Source organism: Dasypus novemcinctus, chromosome 31 (genome assembly GCF_030445035.2).
Source record: "Dasypus novemcinctus isolate mDasNov1 chromosome 31, mDasNov1.1.hap2, whole genome shotgun sequence".
NCBI classification, from domain to species: Eukaryota; Metazoa; Chordata; class Mammalia; order Cingulata; family Dasypodidae; genus Dasypus; species Dasypus novemcinctus.
Window position 1 is genome coordinate 43,760,425 of NC_080703.1, and position 19,849 is coordinate 43,780,273.

Here is a 19,849-nt window from a genome sequence, read left to right on the forward strand (position 1 = left end):
CACTTATAAACAGCTTGTCATTAGATAAATGCTCACCTAGAAAAATGCTACAGTTGTATTCATTGTGTGGATATATATATATATATATCCACACAATGTATATATAAAGTCAGATATCTTTTAAACATTCAGGTTGTTTTGAATTTTTTACCCATGTAAATAATTCCTCATTGCAGGTATCTATGTAAACACCTTTCATTTCCTTATGATAAATTCTTAGTGAAATTATTGGGTCAAAGGGTGTGCCCTTTATTTTTAAAATTTTGGCATATTTTTTAAGGCTTCTCTTTCATATTGCCGAATACACTCTTCGAGCATCAGGGTAAAAATGCTTCTCTTCTAGCATCTTTGCCTACTTTTGCATGTCATTACTAACTTTACCAGTGAACAAAAAGCTCATTGTTTTACAGTTTATTATTAGAAGAACTGGATGCTTTTTCATAAGTGTTGGTCCTTTTAATTCCATTTTATGATCTACCAATCTCTCTGGTTCTTCTTCTGTGATTTGAGTCTACTTTGGTAAGAGGTCTTTATATAAAATTAGAATATTAATCCTTTTGTCTTTTATGTTACAAATATTTTTCCCATTTTCTAAATCACTCATGAGGGATGTATAATAAACTTGGTGGTGATGGAAGAGAGGTGTATAATTGAAGCTTCCTCTCGTGCTGAGATTCTGGTAGGTCCCTCTGTTGAGAGACTCTGATTACGGTCTCTGTCTTTGTTGTATTGATGAAGTCTCTTTCAACATCATGTTTATAAGAACCTTTAACCTTTGTTGTAGTACTTAATTAAAATTTTTTTTGATACTCTATTTCTGTTTGTATTTAGAGTTTATTTTAGTACATGGCTTGCAGTGAGTTAGAACGTTGTTACTCAAAATTAGTTATTCCAGTGCCATCAATTCTGTAATAAATTCCTTATTCACCCAGTTTAAATGCTATCATATATCAAACATTAAACACATCAATTTCTTAGAGTCTTTTCTACTTTTCTTTAAATTCTATTTTACTTATTTTAGCTAGCATTTTTATTTTTTATTTTTAAAGATTTATTTATTTATTTCTCTCCCCTTCCCCCCTTCCGCCCCACTTGTTTGTCCTCTGTGTCTATTTGCTGTGTGTTCTTCTTTGTCTGCTTCTGTTGTTGTCAGCGGCACGGAAATCTGTGTTTCTTTTTGTTGCATCATCTTGCTGCGTCAGCTCTCCGTGTGTGTGATGCCATTCCTGGGCAGGCTGCGCTTTCTTTCACGCTGGGTGGCTCTCCTTACCGGGTGCACTCCTTGCACGTGGGGCTCCCCTACGCGGGGGACACCCCTGTGTGGCATGGCACTCCTTGCGCGCATCAGCACTGCGCATGGGCCAGCTCCACACAGGTCAAGGAGGCCTGGGGTTTGAACCGGAGACCTCCCATGTGGTAGACGGATGTCCTAACCACTGGACCAAGTCTGCTTCCCTTAGCTAGCATTTTTAAGGCAATATTTCTGGATGCAGTTTCACTGAAATAATTCCATAAACATTAATTCTATCGAACCATCAGTTTTTATCAAAACAAAGTAGAAAGTAGCATGGTAATTTGCTCTTCTTATTTAGCTGGTATGGATGGTCTCATTGCTTCCTTCATTTGATCCTTTCTTTTTATTTTCTGGAATTTGGTACTTTGAAGGGAATTCTAATCAATTAAATCTTCGTAACTTGTACTAACTGTGTACCATGAAACTATCTCATTTAGTGATAAAAATCTTTCAACTTTCTGACCTGGTTTTATTTTACTGTAATACATGTGATGTATTTTTTATTGTCAGGATCTTATATGAAGTAGGACTTTAGTAGGTCAGGAACCACCAGACTTTTTTTTTGTTTCCAATAAAGTACAGTATTTAAGCTTATGGTCCTTATGGTCTTTTTATAATTCTCAACTCTGCATTCAACATGTAAGGAGCCACGGACAATATGTAAACGAATAAGCTTGGCTATTTTCCAACACAAAAAATGGGAGGCTCTCAGAATGTGGTTTGCCTACCCATGACTAATTCATTGGACATAATTTCTTTTTTCAGGGTGGTAGTTGAGATTATAATCTGGATCATTGTTTTATAATTGTACAAAGATGTAGGTAAACTTGTATTAATTATCCATATTGATTTACAATATAATCTTGAGGTTGCTTTATTTTATTAAACCTCTGATATTGTGTTTTCTTGTTCCTAACAAGTCCTCTCTTTACTTCCTATTATTTTTAAAAGTAAAGGTTAAAACAGGTGGCATGGAATCATTCATATTGTTTATGTTAATTGACTATTTTTAGTACGTTTTAAATGTTAATGCAGTTTTTAGATGTCCTAAATAAGGTGTCTCATTGTTTGAGCCAAGTCCTAAGTGCTTCTTTGTATTTTGTATGAAAAGTAAAGTTCCAGGGCTCATTTTTACAAAGTTTGGTAGTAAATAGAAGACCTATATGTCTTATGCTACCTCCTTTTTTTCTGGTTGAACGAAAATACGGGTAATTTTTTTTTCTATACTGATACTACTGTTTTAAGGATTGTTTGGGGAAAGTGGCAACAAAAAGTAAAATTTGTGTGTGTGTGTGCATGTATACATGCAGTGCTAACTTTAATCTCTCCTGCGAAATAGATTTTAAAATACATTCTAATAATGTTCTGACATGACTTCCCTTTTATATTAAGGGACCTTTTGGATACCCTCAATGCCATACTCCATCCCTTTTCACCTTGTTCATTTTATATAAAAGGGTCAAATGGCTATTTGGTTCTGTTTTAGGTATCATCATGCTGGTTGGCTGGTTACTGGGAAAGGATATCCTAGAAATGTTTACTATTAGTGTAAGGTAAGTTTTAATAGTTGTCTTGCTTATTTCTCTGATATGCAGAACTTCTGTTTCATTATGCTAGTCAGTATTTAATGGAGCATATAAGAGTATAAATAGTTCAAAACTCGTATATTGAAATGAACAAAAACTTACTCATATGGCAGTGGAGAAAAACCACACCGGATGTCTGGGATTATCAGCCCAATAGTATGTTCTTAAATATAAACAAACAATTAAGAATTGCCAAATGAAAACTAGCATTGTGAAAGAGAAAGACTGAAATACAGATATTGAATAACTCATCTCAGACAAAACAAAATTCTACTAATAGAAGAAAAATTAAAAATAAACAGAAAATACTTTAGTGCTTTGTGAAGAAACTTCATCCCTGATAGTGGAACAGATTGCTTTAGAAAATATCACAAAATGAAACAAAAGACTTTAGAAATTAAGGGTATAATTGCCGAATGTAAAAATTCAATTGAATTTTTAATTCATTTGAAAGGTTAGAATACAAAGTTGCAGAGGTCTCCCAAAAAATAGAGTAAAAGTCACAATAGAGAATGATATAAAAGTAACGGAAGAATAATTCAGGAAATAATCACATCTAACCAGTAGAAGTTTCAAAAGAGAGATAAAAGGATATTATCTAAGAAATAATGTATGAATATGCTCTTGAGCTGTGATGAGAGGTCTTTTGTTAGAAAGATTTCACCACATGTCAAGAAGGATAGAAAAACCTTCAACCTAGATATGTCATTTTGAAACTAAAAAACAATCAGGCCATCTGCAAAGGAAGGGTAATTAGAGTGACATCAAGTTTCTCATTAGCAATTGCCATTCCCACCCTGGTGCCTTTTCAGATTCTAAACGCTCTATCTCATAGACTTTGGTAGACCACATCTGATACCTGTGTCCTAAGCACACCAGTGAAATTTTTGGCTGACAGTCCTAGCAGCAGCCTGTGCAGCAGCTCAGTTCATATACAAGGAGAAGAGACCGATATGAATGTAGAAACAGCCCTGTGTTAAAAAGCCTCATGATCCACAGGAACCGGCATCTCCTGAAACATTAGGAGTTGCCATTTAGATGAGTCACCTCACCCAGGAAATGCAAAGCTGTGACTTCCTAGTTCAGAGACAGTTTTATCAGTCAAGGAATCCCTTTATTATAACCAGTGATTCTTCTCTGTTTTAATTGACATACTATAATTATCAGGTCAGTGAGAGGATAGAGCTAGAGAATTAGGCAAGAAGCAGAAGGGTAAAAGGATTTGGTTAACCCTTCATCAGAAGTAAAGTTGGATAACACTGGAATGTTATGGGGCAGTGCTATCAAATTAGGAGGGAAAATGATTGTAAATCTACAAGCCTCTGCCCAGCCAAAGTATCAATCTAATTAATTATAAGTAGGCAATCAGGTACTCAGAAAATTTGTCTCCCACTTAAGATTGTGTGAATTCCAGAAAAACAAAGGTGAAAGAAAGCAAGGTGATGATGCCCAGTGTGGAAGAAATGGTGGAGCTAACCTAGGCAGCTATGGAAAAGAAATCGTGGGTGATAGCTCTGTACTAGGCCTAGGAGGTAATTGCTCAGGTGTGCCAACAAAGCAGTCAGTGGGGATGGGTAGAATGAAGAAGAACTTAAAAAAGGGCCTGATTTGTGGAAGGAGTATTTTTTACCCTTAAGGGAAAATAAGTGCATTTTAAAACTCTTGGCTTAAATCTGTATGAAAAACACTTAAATCTGAAATAAACTGTACATGGGGCATCAGTTTGGGATATCAATACTCAGTATACTATTTATCGGACCCAGTTTTAGTTTTTCGTAATTTTTTTTGGAGCAGTTCTAACATTTGGATAAACAAAATGTATATAAACACAATGGAATATTATTTAGCCTTGTACAAAAGAAAGGAATGAAGTTTTGATACGTGTGACAACATGGATGAACTTTGAAGACAACATGTCAAGCCAGACACAAAAGGACAAATATTATATGATCTAACTGATATGAAATGGTTAGAATAAGCTTACTCATAGAGTCAGAATCTTGAATATAGGTTATCAGAGCATGAGGTGGGAGTAGGGAATTAGGGAGTTTATGCTTAAATTGTACAGATCTATTTGGGATGATGAAAAAGTTGATAATGGTTGAGATGATAGTAGCACAATACTGTGAATTTAATTAGCACCACTGAATTATATATTTGAATGTGTTTAAAGGGAAAATTTTAGGTTGTATATATGTTACTAGAATAAAAACTTTATAAAGATTGACAGATCATGAAACAAAAGGAAAATTTACTGATTCTTTTTAAATGGAAAAAAACTTAAATTTTATTTTCTAATTAGTATATGGATCCATTGGACCCTTTTATGAATCTAAGATATGTTATGTGACCTTTTATTAACTTATTTTTCCTGTATCTTGAAACATTTTGCTATTTCATCACCCTAGGAATTATTTTTACAATTATTCTCAATTGTGCTAAATGAGAGTAAAACAAAAAGAAAATGGAAGAAAGATGGAATGATGAGATGGTTGATGTAATAATAAAATAATCATCGTCATTCCCTCATCCTTTAGTTTTCTTAGAAAAGAGGTTTAGAGGCACCATCTTTGTAGTCTTTTTTTTTTTTTAATTAAAGGTTTCATTGTACAAAGTTGAGAATTCACTTTTTTTTTTAATTTTCCACCATAATATGAGGCAAAGAGAAAAATTGACAGAAGACTTCACAAAATCAGAAAATGAATGTATGCTCTCATAATGGGGGTGAAATATTAGACTATGAATCTGTGGATGATGATACCATGTATTTTCTCAAACTGATAAGTGATAAATGAACAGTTTGTTTTTCAGGGCAAAGGGCAAAAAGGAGATGGATATTCTCTTACAGTTAGTTTTTCTACAGGAAGGAATTCATAATGTTTTCTGGCAAGAATCTGGACCATTCCTTTTTTGCTAATAGTATGTATTTATCAAAATTCATTTGATATGGTTTGTAAGTAGACAAATGCTAATATTGGTGTGAATATAAAGGTGATTAAAGGAAATAGATCATGTAGAAATGAACTAATTATGATATAGAATAGAATATCATTGTTAACAAGCTAGATAAAGTGAAAGGAAAAGTAGGTAAAAGAAACTGGGACATAAAGCATAGGAGTGCTTATATATTGCTACTTTATGTGTAGCAGAGTCAAGAAAAGTACTTGAAATGGAACAAGAATCTTTTTAAAATTACAAAGGGATCACTGAATAATTTTTAATGTGATAAAATGCATATAACTTAAAATTAGCCTTTTTAAAGTGTACGTTTCATGGCTTTACATATATTCACAACCATCACCACATTCTGGTTACAGAGTATTTTCATCACCCCAAAAGGAAACCCCCCATCTGTCTGTCAAGCTATCATTCCCATTTTCCCATCTCTTTAGCCCCTGTCAATCACTAATCTGTTTTCTCTCTCTATGGATTTGCCTATTCTGGATTTTTCATATAAAGGGAATCATACAGTATGTCCTTTTGTGTCTGGCTTCTCTCCATAAGCATAATGTTTTCCACAGTCATCCATCTTGTAGCATTCATTGGTACTTCATTCCTTTTTATGGCTGAATACATGCCATTTTGTGGATGTATCCCACTTTGCCATCCATTCATGCGCGGATGGATGCCAGCTTGTTTCTGCTTTCTTGGTATTGTGGATGATGCTGTGAACATCAGCATGCAGGGATCTGTAAAAGCCCATTTTCACTTCTTCTGGGTGCAGTTTCTGGGTTATGTGGCAATTCTGTTTAACCTTGAGGAAGTGCCAAACTTTTTCCTGCAGTGGCAACTCCTTTTTACATGCCCACCAGTCAGTGTATGAAGTTTCCGGTTTTCCATATCCTCAACACTTTTTTTTTTTTAATTGGGAAAATTTTCATGGCCACCCTAGTGGGTATGAAGTGGTATTTCATTGTGATTTTAATTTGCATTTCTCTAGTGCCTAGTGATGTTCAGGAATCAGTTGGCTCTTTTTGTATATCTCTGAAGAAATGTTTATTAAGCCCTTTTCCTTTTTTTCCCTGGAGGTACTGGGTCTGGGACTGAACCTGGGACCGCATATGTGGGAAGCTGGCGCTTATCCAGCATTGGCTCCCTGACTTGATTTTTTGTTGTTGTTGTTGTTTGGTTTGTTTTTAGGAGGTACTGGGAACCTAACCCGGGACCTCCCATGTGGGAAGCAGGCTCTCAACTGCTTGAGCCACGTCTGTTCCCTCTTTGCCCATTATTAAATTGAATTGTTTATGGTTTTGTTGAGTTGTAGGCATATTTTAATATGTTCTGGATACTACACCCTTATGAGATAAACAATATGCAAATATTTCCTCCCATTTTGTGGACTGCCTCTTTTGTCTTTTGGTAGTGTTCTTTTTTTTTTCTTCTTCTTTATAGTGTTCTTTGATGCACAGAAATTTCCAGTTTATTTTTTCTAATTATTGATACTGCTGGTGTTAACTTCGGGAACCATTGCCAGTTCCTTTCTAGGTTGTGAAGATTTACTCCTTCCATTGATTTTATAGTTTAACTCTTAAATTTGGGTCTTTGATCCAATTTGTGTTTATTTTTGTATATGGTGTGAGGTAAGGGTCCAATTCTATTCTCTTACACATGGCCTTGTAGTTGTCCCTGTAAAGATTGTTCTTTCCTCATTGGATGATTTTGGCACCTGTGTAGAAAGTCCAGTCTGTAGCGTGCTTGTTTATCTTTGAGCTTTCGGTTCTATTCCATTGGTTTATATGTCTGTCCTTATTTCATTTCTGCACTGTTTTGGTTCTTGTAGCTTATAAGTTTCGAAATTGTGAAGTATAATGCCTCCAATTTTGTTCTTTTTTAGAATTGTTTTGACTATTAGAGGTTCCTTTTAATTCCACCTGGATTTTAGTATCAGCTTTTCTGTTTCTGAGGAAAAGGCTTTGGGATTTTGATAAGGATTGCATTGCATCACTTTGGGGGAATTCCTGATATATTCTTTTGGACGATATTGTAAATGCAGTTGTTTTCTTAATTTCCATTTTGTTCATTGCTAATGTTCAGAAATACCTTTGAGTTTTGCATGGTGATCCTGTTTCATGGTACTTTGTTGAATTGGTTTATTAGCTCTAGGTTTTCTTTTGTGGATTCTTTGGACCTTTCTATGTATAAGATCATAGAGTCTGTAAATAAAGTTTTACTTCTTCCTTTCCAGTTTGTAAGTCTTTTGTCTCTTCTTCTTGCCTGATTGCTCTGGTGAAACTGACAGTACAATGTTAAATAGCAGTGGTGAAAGTAGGCATCCTTGTCTTATTTCTGATCTTAGGGGGAAAACTTTCAATCTGTCATTGAGTGTGATGTCAGCTGTGGTTTTTTCAAAAATACTCTAGTCAGGTCAAGGAAGTCCAAAAGTGAAAGAATTTTAACAGTATCAACTATTAGGAGTGGAGATGGTGGTGCCCGTTGAGTGATTTCTGTCTATCATCCTGCCTAGTCCTGGGGTGGGAGGGAGGGCAGCGTTAGAGATCCTACAGGAGGGAAGTTAGGAAATAAGAGTTACAAGCATCTTGCTTAGTCTGTGGAAGTAACTGCTGGGAGAGCTGAAACCAAACATTTAAAAATGGTTTAGGGCATCAGTGGGGAGGGATATAGAAAGCATTTGTACATTTGTTTCTTTTCATTGAAACCCTCTGTCTTTTTTAGAAATTATATGTGTCTGTTAGTTTGATTTTTGAAAAATAATGGTAGGCATTCTTTGAGGTGGAATATTACTCATGGTTTAGGTGTAATGTCAAATTCAGAGATAAAAAACTTTTCAAGTTAATTATAAAATTGCTCTCCTAAAAATTGTTCATTTTTATTTATTAATATATTGAATTTCTGATTTTCTTATGTAGAATATTTTCCTCTCTTCAGGACATATTATATTCCATTAAATTGGCCCACTTTTACAATTCATGAGGGAATAATAAAATGTTAGATTCTGTGCTTTATAATTAAGTGAATTTTAATATGTATGTTTTATGATATTTTCCTTGCACAAAACCCAAGCCTGAAGCAAGAGTTAAAACTTGTTGGCTTGCAGATCTGGGAAGTACAGTTTATATCTCTCTCTCTTCATAGTATGTACAGGGGCTGCAGTGATTTTATCAAGGTTTTTTTGTTCATACTCTGGCCTTATTTTCCAGAGAGGCTCTTGCCAAGTAACAGGCAGGATGGTTTTCTGAGACCCACGTTTGTGCCCTCTTCTCAAGAGAAAAGGTCCCAGTGGAGAGGGACCTTCCTTCTAGATCACTGAAGCAGAAACAGGCCGCCAGGGCCCTCGCTGGACGTTGGAGTCCGGCGCCTGCTTCTGAAGCAGGTGTCACCCACAGTGTGAGGTGGGGTTGGGGTGGAAGTGTCTGCATCTGACCCCTGTGAAATGCATTCTCCAAAGGAAAAGGGTTTGCCTTGTGTGAAGACAAAGCGAAGGGCAGTGAAGATGAAAGCTCATCAGTCTTGATGGCATAGTGTAATGAGATAAGCCTGGGGTTTAAAGGAGACCGTGGCTTAAATTCTGCCCTGCTCTGGGCTTGCGATTCAGTTCACTCTCTGTGACTCGTGTTTTCTTGTTTTTGTAAAGTAATTCAGACTGGGATCTAATCTGTGGGGCTTTTGAGAAAATGTAGTGGGAAGCAATGGTGGTGATAAATAATATAGCCAGTATTTACTAAATACCGTGTATCACTGTGCAAAATGCATTTCATGCTTTGTCGTTTATCAACCCTTGCATTAAGTCTGATCATGTCCGTGTTACTGTCATCCATCTTTTACAGATGAGGTAAGTGAACTCACAGAGGTGGAGGAGTAGGTCGCCTGGGGTCGCACAGGTAGATTGAGTGAGCCTTGGGACCAATCCAGGCGGTATGACTTCAGAACTTACATGACTAAGTATGTGCTTAGCCTGGCAGCCAGTAGTTGTGCAGTAAAGATTAATCTACTCTCCCTTCCTTCTGAGGAGGCCATTTCTGAAGTCCTGGTGATGACGATCATTTTACGTTTTTCTTCCATTTATTCTAAGCAGCCCGCTGTCCAGCTGAGGCTGTGGGTACCATTTGGTTCGCATGCTCACGCTCTGAACGTCCTGTTGCAGCCTGGCTGTAGCCGCCATCCCTGAAGGCCTTCCCATTGTGGTCACGGTGACTCTTGCCCTGGGCGTGATGCGAATGGTGAAGAAAAGGGCCATTGTGAAAAAGCTGCCTATTGTGGAGACTCTGGGTAAGTCTGCGTTAAGTGTGTGTTTGTTTAGGTCCTCAGTGAGCCATTTTTGGGCGTTTGAATTTTTGTCTTAGAGGTTTGCATATTGGTGTTTGGTTTATGGCAATGTTAGATGTAGCTTTAACTACCAAAAATGATTAAAAATGCATTTCACTCAGGACAGGGCACTTGAAGGGAAATCTGTTTCATCATGAACTGTTCTAATGATTAAATAATCTAAGAAAAAAAATTCATACAGCAAATGAAATGTAGGAGTAAAATTAATAAAATTCTTTTCTTTGGACATCTCAAGGAAGATAATTGAATATTACAGTCTAGAATATCATACTTGAAATTGCTTGTAAGAAGAGTAAATATGTAGTACTTCAATGCTGTAATACTATTTTTTGTGTGTTGTAATGAAACTTTTAAAAAAAAATTTAGGGTATCCAAAAATGTATTGAATTTAATTTCTAGTTTGAATTTTTAATGTCAAGAAGGCAAAATACTTTGAAAAATCCTTTCTGGTTTTGGAAACTGATTACCTTATTATGAAGCAAGTATAATGAGATAAATTACCAGTATGTTTAGATTCCAAAATTCAGAAAATCAAGACAGGATTCTAGAGTCTTAGATTCGTTTTCCTTGTGAACCTTTATTTCTCTCTCTGGTTCTTTCGGTGACAAATAATGATTTCTTCTTTAGGCTGCTGTAATGTGATTTGTTCAGATAAAACTGGAACACTGACGAAGAATGAAATGACTGTTACTCATATATTTACTTCAGATGGCCTGCATGCTGAGGTACTCTAAGGTGGTTTTTTTTTAAACAGCGCTGATTGTTAGCTAAGAAACATGATATTTAACATTCCTAACGATTTCAGTGTCTTGTCTTCAAAAGGGTGGTAAATTAGTCAGCAAGGGAGATGTTTCCTTCCTGTGTGATTTTCTTAAGTTTTGATCCTACTATCCTTCCTGCTGTGGTCCTACAGTCCAGTTTGGATTCGAATTGTCACCTCTTATTTACCCCTGTATTTAATCTGTCTGTTCGCCTCTCTCTCTCTCTCTCTCTCTCTCTCCATCCGTCTGAATTGTCCTCTTATTTACCCTGTATCTGTCTGTCTGTCCATCCATCCATCCACCCCCAAATATGACTCATTTTTATCTTGTAAATAACTCTCCTAGCCATTGACGTCTCTACTTCATGGTTAGTCTCCTAACCCAAGTTAACATCATCTCTCACCTGACTTATTGATAAAGCCTCATGATTGGTCTTCCTACATCTACTCTTGATGCCCCCACTCTGTGCAACACGAGGGATCTTTTTTTGAGCCATATTTTGAGCCTGTCTCTCCCTAAAATAAGATGCTTAGTGACTTTCCGTTGTGACCAGGATCTTGAACTGTGACCTTTTGAGGCCTAAACTGGCGTAGCCCATATTTCTCTCTTCAGCCTTATACTCCCCTTGCTGTCTGTGCATGAAATACACTGGTTTTAGAGTTATTTCAGGGTGAAAAAATTCTTCCTACTTCATGGACTTTATTTCTGCTTTCACTGTTAAGAACAGTCTAATTCTAAATCCTTTGCATCTCAGTTCCTTCCCACTTTTTCATAAAAGCTTTGCTGGCTACTCAGAACTGGCCCTATATTATCATAGACTCCATACATCTCGGCCCTAATTCAGGTGAAGTTTTTTCTCTTTTCTGTTATTCTGTAAGTTGTAAGAGAGCAGGAACCATGTTTCCTAGCACAGGGTCTCCCTCATAGTGATAAATACCTGTTCCAGGAATAAATGAATGACTTGATACATTCTATAAATTATATATTGACATTTCTTAAGTGCCTTTCACTGTATGTGCATTGGTCATCCTGAAGCTCGGTAAAGACGAGCTTTTTACCTTGGCAAGAATTTTGGCTGATCTGCTCCTTAGCACTTCTTATGATGGGTATAGTATTTTAAAATGTATTTACATTTAGTTGACAGGGCAAAGTATGGATTAGACACATTGATAGACGCTGTGCTTGGGTTTATTTAGTTTCATTATATGTGGTTCTTGAAATGAGTCGTTGACGTTTCGTCTGAGATTTGGTCGCACATGCCCACCCTGTGTTGGTGAGTGTGCCCTTCCTGGATGACTCAGCAGGGTGTCTGCGTCCAGATGTGGAAGGCCAGATGTTAAACTTGCCTATAAGTTCTGTTGTTTTATATGTCAGGCATGTGCCATTAGTTATTTTCTCTCTAAAGTCTTATTTTTAGTGGGAAATTTAACTTTTGGTTGATTGGTTTTTTGAAGATTTATTTTTTAAAATTAATTCCGAGCCCCTCCACCCCTAGTTTGTGCTTGCTGTCTGCTCTGTTTCTGCTTGTCTTTTCTTTAGGAGGCACCGGGAACTGAACCTGGGACCTCCCACATGGGAGTTGCTCAAACACCTGAGCCACCTCCTCTCCCTGCTTTGTTGTGTCTTATTGTCTTTCCTCTTTGTGTCATTTTGCTGCATCAGCTCGCCGTGCCTGCTTGTTGCGCAAGCTTGCCTTGCTCGTGTTCTCCAGGAGGCACCGGGACGAACCCGGGACCTCCCATGTGGTAGGTGGGAGCTTAGTCACTTCAGCCACATCCCCTTTCCTTGCTGGTTTGTTTGAGAAACACGGAATAGGTATCCAGATTGTCTCTATCTCTGAATTCACTGAGCACTGCCTTATCAGTTTGGCAGGTAAATGCTGCATTCAATAAGACTTAGGATCAGTCACCTTCTTTGCAAAAAGCCCACTTCTGTCTAGGTTACAGGTTCTTGTTCAACATTAGATATGGTAATGGATTTGAGTTTTTTGCAGGCCTGTAGTATGCTGTAAAATGTAAAGTTACGTTAATTTATACTCTCTTAATTCATGTGTAGAGATTTTCACAATTTACTTATGCTTTTTACAGTATATTGTAAGTAGAGAACAACCCACTACCTTTATAGCTTTATCATTGTGGTTAAAATTGGAATCCATATTCATTTAACTATTAAGTCTTCTTTTAAACAAATTCAAATGCTTTTCTATACATTTTAACACTGTCTTGATGTTATAAAATGAAATGAATACAGCCCATATAGTTTTTGCTTCCCATAAATATTGTCACAGTCTTTTGTTTGTGTTATTGATCCCACTTTATAATCCGTAGGTTACTGGAGTAGGCTATAATCACTTTGGGGAAGTGATTGTTGATGGAGATGTTGTTCATGGATTCTATAACCCAGCTGTGAGCAGAATTGTTGAGGTAAATATTTTATTCTTCAGGAAGGCGACTTTGTTCGTGTGACTCAGCAGGGGAGGGGTTCATAGTGTGTGCTTTTCTCGTAGGCAGGCTGCGTGTGCAATGACGCTGTCATTAGAAACAACACTCTGATGGGGAAGCCGACCGAGGGAGCCCTGATCGCTCTTGCTATGAAGGTAGGTCCCTGTGAGACACCTGGTCTTTCTTCTTGACACATGGAGCATTACCCTCACAAGAAGTGCAACACGGCCATCAAGTTCAGTATTACTGGTTTTTAGGTGTAGAGTGAAAAAAACTCAAATTGTTGTTTTTACTGCCCTTTGGGATCCCATTTTATTTTTCTGGAAATAGCATAGAGCTTTTTCAGTGTGACCTTATCCCTTAGATGCACGATCCAAACTAACAAGCAGTGTATTTTCTCTTCTTGTCTTTCATAATATTGAGGACTTTGTGTGAAAAGCTTTATAAATGTGTATAGTTGCTGATAAATTAGTTTGTCTGCTAAGTGACTTTCAAATGAGTAAAAGGCAACATTCTTTAGTATTTCTATATAACGCTATTAAGGTGGTCATGAGAAAATTGAGAAAGTTTCATAGGGAAGCTTAATTCTTTTCCCAGTCTTCTTTTTCAAATTCTCAAATAAGTATAAAGTTAGAATTTGTGTTGGGGGATGGGTATGCTGTTCTAGATTACTCTTTACCTGGCCCAGTTGATCTCCCCATCTCCTGGCTGGCTACCTCTGATTTAATGAGAAACCTAAAGCTCCAATCTGTCACCCCCCCCAAAAATGGAAAAGTAGGAGCAGGCTGAGAAAACTTGGAGACTTGTGTGGAGCATCATGCCTCTAAATGAGGTTCTTTGAAATGAGATCCAATATAGAATGAAGTTTATTATAATATATTTATATTTAATTTGGTAAAATAAAATTGATACTTTTACAATGTGTACATTTCCTCAACAGAAAGCCACATGGCTTTATAATTTGGTCTCATTTTAACTAAAATAACATCATGGATTTTCTAAAGCTATTCAGGAGATGAATCAGTTAACACATATTTCCTGTTTTGTTCTTAATAAAGGATATTGGGTTCTTTGAAAGATAAGGTATGAAACTACCTCCTTCAGGGCAGGAACTCCCCATTTTAGGTGGAGAGTTAAGGCTGACTTGCTTGAAATAAAAGGCATCCTAAGACTAATAGACATTTAAGTTCTGAATATTAAATCATGCAATCTCAGAGCTGGGAGCTGGGCTTGAAGGGTCTGAAGCATTTAGATAGGAGTTAAGCTGGAGAAAATGCTAGAAAAAAAGCACAGAGCATAAATAAGCAGAGCCTGGGCTACTGTTGATGAGTTGACTAACCTGGATAAAATGAAAGGTGTTTGAGTAGCTGAGTATATTTTTAAGTAGACTGAATAGACCGCGTTTCTGGAGGACCTTTGAAAGCTAGGAAGGAGAGTCTGAACATGGTTTAACAGATACCAAAAAGCATTAAATTGCAGATTTATGAGTAGTTTAAAAATATATTAGGATATTTAGAGGAAGATGCAAAAGGGCATTGGGAGGGAGAACAGCTATATGACAGTGGTAATACGATGTAAAGCAGTAGAGAGTAAGAGAGTAGAATGGTAGCAATAGTTGAGACTTGTTTTTTTTGTTTTAAAGGGGTTTCTGGGATTGAACCCAGTAGTACCTCATACATGGGAAGTGGGCTCTCAGTCACTTGAGCTCCACCTAAGAAGGAATTAAATTTAAAACTTGTGTTATTATAAAAGTATGTGCTTCAATCGATCATGTACCTGTGTTTATTTGTACTTGGCTTCTTTTCAGAGTTCAGGGTAGTAGAGGTATTATTATATTCTGTGTTGAAGGTTTGGTCTCTCTACTCAGGTAGTATGCTTTGTTTTTATGGCCTTCAATTGTATCTACACACCCAAGCTTTTATGCTAAAAAAATCTATGTTGCTGTTCAGAGAAATAAGTTCTATTTGTATGTGTGTGTGTGTGTGTGTGTATACACACACATGGAGCATTGCTATTCTGTCACTATTAATTGAACAATAATCTAAGCATGTCTAGCCTACTTAGCTACAAGTTGTAAACCTTATTATTTGTTAAAGGAAAAAAAGTTTCATGTTGGTGAGATTTAACATTTTTTTTTGTGCCATACAGATGGGTCTTGATGGACTTCAACAGGACTATATCAGAAAAGCTGAATATCCTTTTAGCTCTGAGCAAAAGTGGATGGCTGTTAAGTGTGTGCACCGAACACAGCAGGTATCCTTCTGTTTCAAGAATACTTATATATTCTGTGCAGCTTAGAGGACTGTATCCATCTTCAGATTTAAGCAAACATTGAACATAACAAAGATCTATGGCTTTAAAGTGTGTGTAATTAATAGTACATGCATCCCTTGTTATTTTCCTGTTCTCTTTGATCTTTCTTTATAGAATCTGTGCATAGATGTATCCAGCTTTGCTTTGTGAGCAAACGTTCTTCCCTTTAATGAGTTGGAGCTTGATCTCAGTTTCCTAGAGCTTGTCATATCAGGTTTTCACAATTTGATTTTTGTTCGCGATGACAGTTCATTTTAAGTCTGCTTTGTTGTCAGTCTGTGTTCTTTCACTGAGAAAGATCTATTACTTTCAGAACAAACCATACCACATTATTTTGTGGAAAAATAGTACATTAATATATAATTCATATTAGTTGACTCATCTTACAAACTGGTAAAATGACATGTAATATTATATCCTACCACCTTGTTCCTGGGTGCTTTAGAAATTTTTACACTGTTTTAAGTTATCTATGGTATGTAATTACACCTCTCATAGTTGCTGTTAACAGCTTGAGTCTTAAGCTTAACATTGCCCTTAAAATATATATATTTAATCATTATTAGTAATTAATGATTCATAATGTATTTTCACCTGTGAATAAGCATTTTGAAACCAGTTACATCTCATTAGACAGGAATAAAAGGATTCTTCCATAAAAGTAGGAAAACTGTTGATTTTAAAAGAAAAGGCCAAGTGAGCAAACATTTTTATTGCAAATAGAAGTCTGTCAGGCAGGTATTTCATGATGGGGAAAAATGTCATTCTAAGAAATCACATTAGATTTAAGTAATTTTCAACTGGAGTCCCATGACCCTATAGTTATACAGCAACAACACATATGAGTTTATTTTGAGGGTCTGTTTCACCATATTTATAATCCATTACACAGTTTTTCAAGATAATATGACTCATGTGCTATTTAATGGTTTGATTTTTTAGCAGTTTTGAATCTAACCATACCAAAGTTACATGTTGGAAGACTGAAACTTCTCAGTTGTGGAAGAGCAGGCAGGATATAATTTTGGGAGCATTTATGTGATTCTTCTTCCAATTTGCTGGCCTGAAATCTCCCTCTTAAGAAACAAAGTCAACCAAATGGACAAACAGACAAATCCAAACCCACCGACCTGACTTAGGATCTAAAAAAGACAGCCTGACACAGAGAAAACAAACTTACCAATTGCCAAAACGACAACTAAAAAATAAAAGATAAAAACCTATGGAAACAAAGTATGTGTCAGGTGCCTTTGATGGTGAGGACTAAGGTATATTATAAAAAGAGCAGAGCAGGTTGACAGTCTGAATAAGGAATATTTGACTCTCCTGAATGCTTTACACTTTCTAGAAGCCACACCATTAGCAGTCTTCATCTCTGTAGAATGTCAGAGATCCTAGCTGGGAGACAAGTGGAAGGCATGGTTAGACTTTATGGCAAACAGGGATTGAGATGACTGTCCTGAAGGGAAGACTCTAGGTCCTTAGTCCCCGTGGCTCTTAGAATGCCTGTGCTGGCATCTTGCTACGCTTATTCCTAAGTCAAAGGATCGGAGAGTTTAGTTCTAGGGAAGCTAAAAGGGCCCAGGGAGATCCCGCAGTTCTATGTTCTTTGGCAGAGCTTGTCTACTCCTGAACTTCATCTCACCATTCTACAAGCAGGCCTACCAGTTGATAAGCTGTGCCAGTGCCTGTGGAGCTTCTAGTCCTTTGTCTCATTCCTGAATGTAAAATGAACAGTAGGGATAGATATTTGAGGAAAGTCTTCAGTGTGAAAGACACAGACCAACTCTATTAGTCAGCCAAAGGGGTGCTAATGCAAAATACCAGAAATTGGTTGGTTTTTTTAAAGGGTACTTATTTGGGGTAGGAGCTTACAGGTACCAGGCCATAATGCATAAGTTACTTCCCTCACCAAAGTCTATTTCCACGTGTTGGAGCAAGATGGCTGCCGGCATCTGCAGGGGTTCAGGCTTCCTGGGTTCCTCTGGGCTCAGCTCCTCTGTTTCCTCCACAAGGTCAGCTGTAGACTATGAGGCTCTCTAGGCTTTGCCTCTCTCCACAAGGTCAGCTGTAGACCATTAGGTGAACGGCTCTGTCTCCCTGGGGCTCCAGCTTAAGACTTCAGCATCAAACTCCAACATTAAAAGCCCTCAACTCTGTCCTTTGCCATGCCTTTTATCTGTGAGTCCCCACCCACCAAAGGGTGGGGCCTCAACACCCTACTTGTGTATAATCTCATATGCCCAGAGGAAAAGACCAGTTTACAAACATAATCCAGTATTTCTTTTTGGAATTCATCAATAATATCAAATTGCTACACAACGAATAGAGAAAAGGATCTCAGAGAAACAAAGGCAATGCCACATGAAAATTTCCAAAAATGAAAACTTGTAGAATGTTTATTGGATAGAGACAAGGAATAAATCAGAAAGTAGAATAAAAAGTCAAAGAGATGGGCAATGTAAGAAATAAAATCAGAAACTAAACATCCACCTAATAGCAAGAGGAATAGTGAACAGAAAATGGAAAGATATTATCAGATAACACCAGAAAGTTTTCTAGAACTGAAACACCTGGGCTTCTAAAGTAAATGCCCACCAATTGCTCAACTCAGTGAGTGTGATAAAAGTGTCTGTGGTTGCGGGATTGGGAGGCAGTGAAGGGATAAGGCCCATAATCAAGAAATTTGGTAATACTTGGGAGAGAAATCCTAAAAGCTTCCAGCAATTTGGGGTTGTAGATGGGTGGCAAGGGTCACATACAAAGGTCCAGGAATTCATGTAGCTTCTTGAGACTTTTAATCTACAACACTAGAGGCTGGAAGATAATGAAACAGTCTTCAGATTGTGAGGCAATTTTATTCCTAGATAAATTTAGAAATATGAAGATGGAATTAAAGAGTTTGAGACATTCCAGGTTCCAAATGTATATCCCATACCTTTCTTAGGTAGATACTCTTGGGCGTGTTCTCCCAAGTTGAGAGAATAAACCAGGGAAATGGAAGAGTTGGAATCCAGTGAGTCCCACTCCAAGGCAGGGCTAAAAGGAGTCCCCGGATGGCAGTGGTACAGCAGGCCTGCTAATCAGCCACCGCGGACGGGAAGGGAGAGAGTAAGGCTCAAGAAGGGGTCTCTAGTGAAAAAAAAAATCATCACTGAGGAAGGGTTTATAGTTTGGTTGAAGAGTTGTGGACAAATCAAGGATTATAAAGAAAACAGACAAAAGAGGTAGTTATTAACTTCAGAAAAGAAGAAACTTGTACAGAAAAGGACATCCTGTTTGAGGTGTCGGGGTGGGCAGTGGAAACATCGTTCTGCCCTTCTGCTTCTCCCCACCCGTGGGTGTCTGCTCCCCGAGCTGCTGGGGGGCCAGTGGGAAGGCTGTCAGGGCAGGGCTCGTGCAGTGGCCCCTCAGTTCCACTTGGTGGTGGTGGTTCAAGTACTTCTATTTTATTGACTAAACGAAATCATACTTGACTGCACAGGGGAACAGGGAAATTTATCCCACCACGTGCCTGCAAGGAAAACAGGGCGTTTGTGAATCACTTAGTTGATGAACTTGGCTCAGCAGTGAGGAGTCGTAATTTAATAGAGCACTGACAAATTTCGGTTTAACTTTATTATGAAGGTGGGAGAGGGGAAATAGGTAGTGAGAACTGCCAGATTTCCTTATGCCATGTTAGACAAGGTCTAAAACTGATGAAGTAAGAAAGGGCAATATAGACATATTTTAAAACATGATGGTCAGTATCAAGGAAAACAGCTAAAAGTTTAAATTGGTTTGTCTCTAGGGAATAGGACTAGGGTAGGTATGAGGACGGTTGGGCTAGGTACTGCAGTTTTTTCATTCTATGTAATTTTGTATATTATAGTCTGATAAAAATTATAAATGTGATAATAATTATGAGGTTGTCATGAGAATTAAATCCACCCCCCCCCCCACAACAGCTAATAGAGAGCCTGAATCACAGTTTGTATGCTGATAGTAGATCTCTTTCCTTTTCCTGTGAGAAAAGGAAGTGCTGTGGCTCTCTCCCAAATCATCCCAAAGTGCCTGCCTGACTCAGGGCCTGATAGCAGTGCTGTCAGCGTGTGTATTGGGTTGGTGCTAGAGGGGGCAACATTCTGCTGTACGCCAGCCTTTGATTTTCAAGTGCCACTCGAAGCCATA

The 19,849-nt window shown here is 37.5% G+C and overlaps 1 protein-coding gene across 2 annotated transcripts in view; it reads left to right on the forward strand.

Moving 5' to 3' along the window:
- ATP2C1 (ATPase secretory pathway Ca2+ transporting 1) overlaps positions 1-19,849 on the forward strand; it is a 175,734-nt gene that overhangs the window by 108,201 nt on the left and 47,684 nt on the right. For both annotated transcript variants that reach the window (XM_004464741.5, XM_058290625.2), the window contains exons 11-16: positions 2,781-2,847; positions 9,983-10,107; positions 10,792-10,889; positions 13,253-13,348; positions 13,432-13,521; positions 15,515-15,619. In XM_004464741.5, coding sequence (XP_004464798.1) covers positions 2,781-2,847; positions 9,983-10,107; positions 10,792-10,889; positions 13,253-13,348; positions 13,432-13,521; positions 15,515-15,619 — 581 coding nt within the window. The remainder of the gene's footprint in view (positions 1-2,780; positions 2,848-9,982; positions 10,108-10,791; positions 10,890-13,252; positions 13,349-13,431; positions 13,522-15,514; positions 15,620-19,849) is intronic.